This window comes from Somniosus microcephalus, chromosome 8 (assembly GCF_052327205.1).
Source record: "Somniosus microcephalus isolate GS21.2 chromosome 8, FLI_Smic_1.0, whole genome shotgun sequence".
NCBI classification, from domain to species: domain Eukaryota; kingdom Metazoa; phylum Chordata; class Chondrichthyes; order Squaliformes; family Somniosidae; genus Somniosus; species Somniosus microcephalus.
Genome location: NC_140994.1, coordinates 95,877,823 through 95,885,386, shown reverse-complemented (window position 1 = coordinate 95,885,386; position 7,564 = coordinate 95,877,823). Strand labels below are relative to the sequence as shown.

Sequence of the window (7,564 nt, the reverse complement as noted above, 5' to 3'; positions counted from 1 at the left end):
CTGAGGGAGTGCTGCGCTGTCGCAGGTACCGTCTTTCAGATGAGACGTTAATCTGCTCTGTCAGGTGGACATTAAAGATCCCATGGCACTATTCCAAAGACGAGCAGGGGTGTTATCCCCGGTGTCTTGGCCAATATTTATCCCTCAATCAACATCACTAAACAGATGATCTGGTCATTATCACATTGCTGTTTGTGGGAGCATGCTGCGTGTGAATTGGCTGCCGTGTTTCCTACATTACAACAGTGACTACACTCCAAAAGTACTTAATTGGCTGTAAAGGGCTTTGGGACGTCCTGAGGTTGTGAAAGGCGCTGTAGAAATGCAAGTCTTTCTTCCTGGCTTTTGTTCTCTATGCCTCTATTTATTTAAGCCCAGGATCCCATATGCTTTATTAACTGCTTTGTTAACCTTCAAAGATTTCTGCACAAACACCCCCAGGCCTCTCTGTTCTTGCGCCCTCTTTAAAATTGTACCATTTAATGTGTATGGTGTCTCCTCATTTTTCCTACCAAAATGTATCACCTCACTCTTCTCTGTGTTGAATTTTATCTGCCACGTGTCTACCCATTCCCCAGCCTGTCTGTGTCTTCCTGAAGTCTATTACTATCCTCCTCACTTGTGTTTGCAATTCAGTCCCTTATAAAGTTAGTAGGCAGGAGCCTTCATTATTGACAGCTCTCACCTCCCAGAGATCATTCCACCTCAATCCAGCTTGTAGAGAGGAACCGTGCAAAATCCGTGATTTGGTTACAAAAATTACACTTAGAAAAGTTGTTTGTTGTCTGAATTGTCAGTGTTGGGGGGAATCTGAAAACACAAAAAAACTCGCTATCACAGGGAGTGGTTGAGGCGAATACTATAGATGCATTTAAGGGGAGGCTGGTTAAGCATCTGAGAGAGAAGGGGATAGAGGGTTATGCTGATAGAGTTAGATGAGGAAAGACGGGAGGAGGCTTGTGGAGCATACAGGCCGGCATAGACTGGTTGGGCCGAACGGCCGTATATCTTATGTAATCCTGTATAAAGGCAGGTTATAAGGTCAATGGAAATGGGAGCTTGTGTAGAAGGATGGCGGATTCTGTCAATTGGATGGCTGATTCTACAGTAAAGGCTGAAGTCATTTTCCAACTTCCCACCCCGCGAGAGGGCGGTGGTGTTTAGCGGCTGATCGCACTGGGTTTCTTCCCACACTTCCAGCCGGAGCCTGTGGATGGAAGACTATTTCAACAACGCCTCCGACAGCCGCTAAACCCAGGGCAGCCCAGCCCTGTGCACCCGCACTGAGCAGCTTCTGTGAACAATGGAATATTATGAGCTCCAAATCCTAAACTGGACCATGTGAGGAGACGAGGTGTGTGTTACAGGTAAGAGACACTTACTAAAGGTGTAATCGTACTGAGATAAACCTGATCCTGCGCCGCTCGTGTTAGCAAATTCTCCGATCAGGTTAATAATTGACACCGCAGTTATCACCCGTGGGGTTACTGTATTATCTACACCAGCGGCAGGACGAGGTGTTAAACAGTAATCACTCTAACAAAGGATTTCTAACAACTCACCTTCCCACTCAATCCCTGCACATACCTGGGATGAAAAATCTCCAATCATTTGTGAGTAGCGTCAGAGTACAGGATGCAGAATCTGCTGTAGTTAAATGAGGATCTCTCAACTAATTCAATTGTTCTTACAATTAACTATTATAAATGATTTTCCCCCGCAGATTTTTCTATCAGCCATGTTGTCTGCATTCCACTTTCTCAGCGTCTTGTGCCTGTCTTAAAGTGACAGCCATGTTCTCCAAGCTTCAAACCTCCTCCTGTATTTGCGAGTAAGATCACTTTGGACAGAAGCAGCAAGAGTCCCTGCCATGGAAGATGATCCCATTCTCCGATATGGTAATTACTCAATTCCCTTCAATGTCTCAGGCCGGAACATTCCCGATTTTGGAAATCCCTGCACAACCTCAGCGGGCCTCACCGGCTTTCTGGTGGCCTCTTACTGTGCCGTCATGGCAGTTGGTTTACTGGGAAACATCTGCTTAATTTGTGTGATAGCAAAGCAGGAGAAAACTAATGTGACCAACATGCTCATTGCCAATCTGTCCTTCTCAGATATCATGATCTGTGTCTTCTGTCTCCCTTTTACAGTAGTCTACACCTTTATGGACTATTGGATCTTTGGCGAAGTCTTGTGTAAGATGGTTCCCTTCATCCAGTGTATGTCAGTGACAGTGTCCATTCTCTCTTTGGTCATCATTGCTCTAGAAAGGCATCAACTCATTCTAAACCCCGCAGGTTGGAAGCCGAGTGTCCCCCAAGCTTACCTGACAGTGCTGGTCATCTGGATGCTGGCCTGTTTCATCTCCTTGCCCTTTGTGGCTTTTCATGTTTTAACAGACGAACCTTTCAGGGACCTTCCTGTCTTCATCGCATCACTGGCCAACCAAGCCATCTGCACGGAGTCATGGCCATCCAGGGAGCAGAAACTGGTCTACACCACTTGGCTCCTTGCCTTTCAGTACTGCGTGCCCCTTGCTTTCATTGCAGTGTGCTACGGCAGGATATACCGGAGACTCAGGACAAGGAAGGACTTGTTGGACAGAGCCGGTGAGGTCAATCGCAGACTGACAAACAGCAGACGGATAACCCTGTTGCTTGGGTTCCTGGTTGTGGGATTTGCCCTGTGCTGGCTGCCGTTGAACGTATTCAATGCCATCGCAGACTGGGATCTGGAAGCAGTGATGCATTGTCACCACAATCTCATCTTTTCCCTGTGCCACCTGGCAGGAATGGCTTCCACTTGTGTCAACCCGGTCATCTACGGCTTCCTGAACAGCAACTTCAAAAAGGAGCTGCGGGCCATCATTGTGCACTGTAAATGGAGCCGGCGGGAAGTCTGTGAGCAATTACCATTGTCCACCATGAATACAGAACTTTCGAAGACGTCTCTGCGACTGAACTGCAGAAACAACGTGACGTAATTAGGAACGGGACATCATCCCGGATAAATAGGCGAAGAGTGAAGCAGCACTTGCTCAGAAAGAAAGCTTGCAGACTCTGGAATTTTACAGATTAACTTTGTATGTGTAATTGCTTTGCTTGGTTCAGTGTTGGATATTGTGTAATTTCTTTAGTTACTTTTAAACATTATTGGTATATGGTGAGCAAAATTATATATCACTCCCCCATCGCAGATTATATTTTAACATAAATGATACATCACTCCCCAGTTTTAGATAATGTCATAATGTAAGTAACACACACTCTCAAGTCTTAGACTTTATATCATAAATAAAATAAACACTTTGCCATGTCGGGTTTATTTGGTTTTCTAGTTAGAATCATTTAGTGTATAAGTTTAATTTACTGAAATGTTGCTCCGTTTATCAGGAATGAGATTATCTGCCATCGAACCCCGATCATGTTCGCTTTCTTGCTTTCTGTATGAAAGACGTTTCTTTGTATACAATGCAATTGTACAGCACTAATTCGTTGATAAGAATTGACTAAACGAGAAGCGAATAACTCAGTGTAATGTGTAATATTCCACTCCATCAATAGTTACGCTATTAATTATAAAATGGGTTGTTGTGTTCTGTGTCATTTTCATTTTGTGAGGGTAACTTGGGAAATACGAACTGGAAGCCGCGGCTGTTTCTGAATGAACCTAGTACACTGGTCAGCGTGTTTAAACAACAGTTGTTTGACAGAAACAACTACTTTGGCAGCGAGTTATACGAATGTATTATTCATCATTAGGAAGAACGGAATTTTCGACATTCCGACCTGTGTCGTTGCTCGCTACCCATTTCCCTGACCGTGTACACTGTGTGCGGAAAAGTCTCCTTATAAATGATCTTCTCGAAAGCTTAAACACTTAGTAATAAGCTGAGTATTTGGGGTATCCTATCTCTTGACCCTTAGATCCTCAGGCCCAGCAAGGAACTTCTGACCGAGTTACCTCCTGGTGCAATCAACCCACACTGCCTTTGCTTTCTTGCGGGTTTGTTTAAATAATTGCAGCTTGCTTTGGTACAACCCAGCATTCCTCTTCAGCCTGATGGGAAAGAGCTCCCTCCCCTCACATTAGCTCTCCCTGCAGAGTCTGCCTGCCATTGGCTCCATACCAATATCCTCTCACACCCCTAAAACAACATGCATTATATAGAGCCTTTAAAGATTGGCAGGCAAAACTGTAGTGGAACAATGGGCTGCCTTTAAAGAGGAAATAGTTCGGGTACAGTCGAGGTACATTCTCACTAGTGGGAAAGGTAGGGCAACTACAGTCAGGGCTCCCTGGATGAGGAAAGAGATAGAGAGCAAGATGAAGCAGAAAAAGAGCGTGTATGACAGATGTCAGGTCGAGAATACATCTGAGAATCAGGCTAAATAAAGGAAGTTCAGAGGAGAAGTGAAAAAGAAAATAAGAGGGGCAAAGAGAGGGTATGAGAATAGAATTGCAGCTAACTGAAAAGGTAATCCAAAAGTCTTCTATAGGCATATAAATAGTTAACAGGTAGTAAGAAGGGGGGGAGGCGATTAGGGACCAAAAAGGAGACCTACGCATGGGGGCAGAGGATATGGTTGAGGTACTAAATGAGTACTTTGCATCTGTCTTCACCAAGGAAGAAGATGCTGCCATAGACATAGTGAAGGAGGAGGTAGAGGAGATACTGGATGGGATAAGAATTGATAGAGAGGTACTAGAAAGGCTGGCTGTACTTAAAGTAGATAGGTCACCAGGATCAGATGGGTTGCATCCTAAGATGTTGAGGAAATTGAAGGAAGAAATTACAGAGGTACTGGTCATAATCTTCCAATCCTTCTTAGAAATTGGGGTGGTGCCAGAGGACTGGAGAATTGCAAATGTTACACCCTTGTTCAAAAAAGGGTGTAAAGATAAACCCAGCAACTATAGGCCAGTCAGTTTAACCTTGGTGGTGGGGAAACTTTTAGAAACAATAATCAGGGACAAAATTAACAGTCACTTGGACAAGTGTGGATTAATTAAGGAAAGCTAGCATGGATTTGTTAAAGGAAAATTGTGTTTAACCAACTTGATCGAGTTTTTTGATGAGGTAACAGAGAGGGTTGATGAGGGCAATGCAGTTGATGTGGTGTATATGGATTTCCAAAAGACGTTGGACAAAGTGCCACCTAATAGGCTTGCCAGCAAAGTTGAAGCCCATGGAATAAAAGGGACATGGATACAAAATTGGCTAAGTGACAGGAAACAGAGTAGTGGTGAACGGTTGTTTTTCAAACTGGGCGGAAAGTATACAGTAGTGTTCCCCAGGGGTTGGTACTAGCACCACTGCTTTTCTTGATATATATTAATGACTTGGCTGTGGGTGTACAGGGCACAATTTCCAAATTTGCGATGACACAAAACTTGGAAGTATAGTGAACAGTGAGGAGGGGGAGGGTGAACAGCCAGTGGTCGTGGTCCACATTGGTACCAACGACATAGGTAAAAAGAGGGATGAGGTCCTGCAGCAAGAATTTAGGGAGCTAGGTGAAGGATTAAAGAGCAGGACCTCAAGGGTTGTAATCTCTGGATTACTCCCGGTGCCACGTGCTAGTGAGTATAGGAATAGGAAGATAGAACAGATGAATGCGTGGCTAAAGAGATGGTGCAGGGGGGAGGGCTTTATTTTCCTGGATCACTGGGTCTGCTTCTGGGAAAGGTGGGACTTGTACAAGTCGGACGGTTTACACCTGAACCAGAGGGGAACCAATATCCTTGCGGGGAGGTTTGCTAGCACTGCTGGGGGGGGGGGTTTAAACTAACTTGGCAGGGGGATGGGGTACAGAGTGGAGCTATAGTAGGGGGTGATTTACAGCCAAATACAGAGGGAAAAACAAGTCAGCTGGGAAGGCAGAGCAAATATGTGAAGGCAAAAGAGAATATGGCAGGGCTGGAAGGCATTTATTTTAATGCAAGGAGTCTTGCAAATAAGGTGGATGAACTGAAGTTGTTGTTGAACACATGGGAGTACGATATTGTTGCTATCACGGAGACATGGTTGAGGGAGGGTTAGGACTGGCAGCTCAATATTCCGGGGTATAGAATCTTCAGGCGAGACAGAGGGGGGTGTAAAAGGGGAGGGGGTGTTGCAATATTAATTAAGGAGTCAATTACTGCTGTAAGGAGGGATGATATATTAGCGGGTTCCTCTAATGAGGCCATATGGGTAGAACTTAAAAACAAAAAGGGGGCAAGCACTTTGCTGGGAGTGTACTATAGGCCCCCAAAGAGTCAGGGGGAGATAGAGGAACAGATATGTAGGCAAATCTCAGAAAAGTGCGAAAATAATAGGGTAATAATAGTGGGGGATTTCAACTTCCCCAATATAAATTGGGATAGTCAGAGTGTGAAAGGCTTAGAGGGTGCAGAATTCTTAAAGTGCATCCAGGAGAGCTTTTTGAGCCAACATGTAGAAAGTCCTACAAGAGAGAGGGCGGTACTGGACCTAATTCTGGGGAATGTAGCCGGGCAAGTGGTGGAAGTGTCAGTAGGAGAGCATTTTGGCGACAGTGACCATAATTCGGTGAGATTTAAGGTGGTCATGGAAAAAGACAAAGACGGCCCGGAAATAAGGGTTCTAAATTGGGGGAGGGCCGATTTTAATATGATAAGGCAGGATCTGGCCAAAGTGGACTGGGAGCAGCTACTTATAGGAAAATCCACATCAAAACAGTGGGAGACTTTCAGAAGGGAAATAGAGAGAGTATAACGCCAACATGTTCCTGTAAAGGTCAAGGGTGGGACCAACAAGCAAAGGGAACCTTGGATGACAAGGGATATACAAAAATGCATTAGAAATAAAAGGGGGGCTTTTGGCAGTTACAAAAGACTAAAGACGGAAGAAGCCCTAGAGGAGTATAAAAAGTGCAGGAGCATACTTAAAAAAGAAATTAGGAGGGTGAGGAGGGGCCATGAAATAACACTGGCGAGCAAAATAAAGGAAAATCCTAAGATGTTTTATAAGTATATTAAGGGCAAGAGGATAACCAGGGAAAGGGTAGGGCCCATTAGGGACCAAAGTGGCAATCTGTGTGTAGAGCCAGATGATGTAGGCGGGGTTTTAAATGAATTTTTTGCATCTGTGTTCACTATGGAGAAAGACGATGCAGACATAGAAATCGGGCAAGGGGACTGTGACATACTTGAACATATTAGCATCGAGAGGGAGGAAGTGTGTGGTAAACCACTGTTTGTATTCCTGTTTGTCCTGTTTGTATTCCACTGTGTACATGCCTGGACATGCCTCGGCTGACTCCTCCCACAGGTCCTAGTATAAAGGTGACTGCTCCCCAGCCCTTGTATCCTGGACCGGTCGACCACTCGAGGCAGACCTCCATTCTGTTGTTAATAAAAGCCTTTAGTTACTCTTCTAACTCTCAGTCTTTTATGAGTAATTGATAGCGCATCAATTTTATTAACAACATTTTTATAATGGAGAAGATCCTCACACCAGCATGCCTGGACTTAGATCATCGGGAGGCGGACTCATCCACCAAGTTTACTCACTGGCTTAAGTGTTTCGAAAAATTCCTGA

The 7,564-nt window shown here is 44.6% G+C and overlaps 1 protein-coding gene across 1 annotated transcript; it reads left to right on the top strand.

Moving 5' to 3' along the window:
• The first annotated feature begins 1,822 nt into the window (after window positions 1-1,822).
• On the top strand, window positions 1,823-3,544 carry LOC147113707 (neuropeptide Y receptor type 4-2-like). Its single transcript, XM_085994036.1, has one exon. The coding sequence runs from the start codon at window positions 1,871-1,873 to the stop codon at window positions 2,981-2,983; it is 1,113 nt and encodes a 370-aa protein (XP_085850162.1). The 5' UTR covers window positions 1,823-1,870; the 3' UTR covers window positions 2,984-3,544.
• The last annotated feature ends 4,020 nt before the right edge of the window (window positions 3,545-7,564 follow it).

Excerpts from the sequence above, each read along its gene's own strand:
- LOC147113707 (XM_085994036.1), top strand. The coding sequence starts at position 1,871 with ATGGAAGATGATCCCATTCTCCGATATGGTAATTACTCAATTCCCTTC.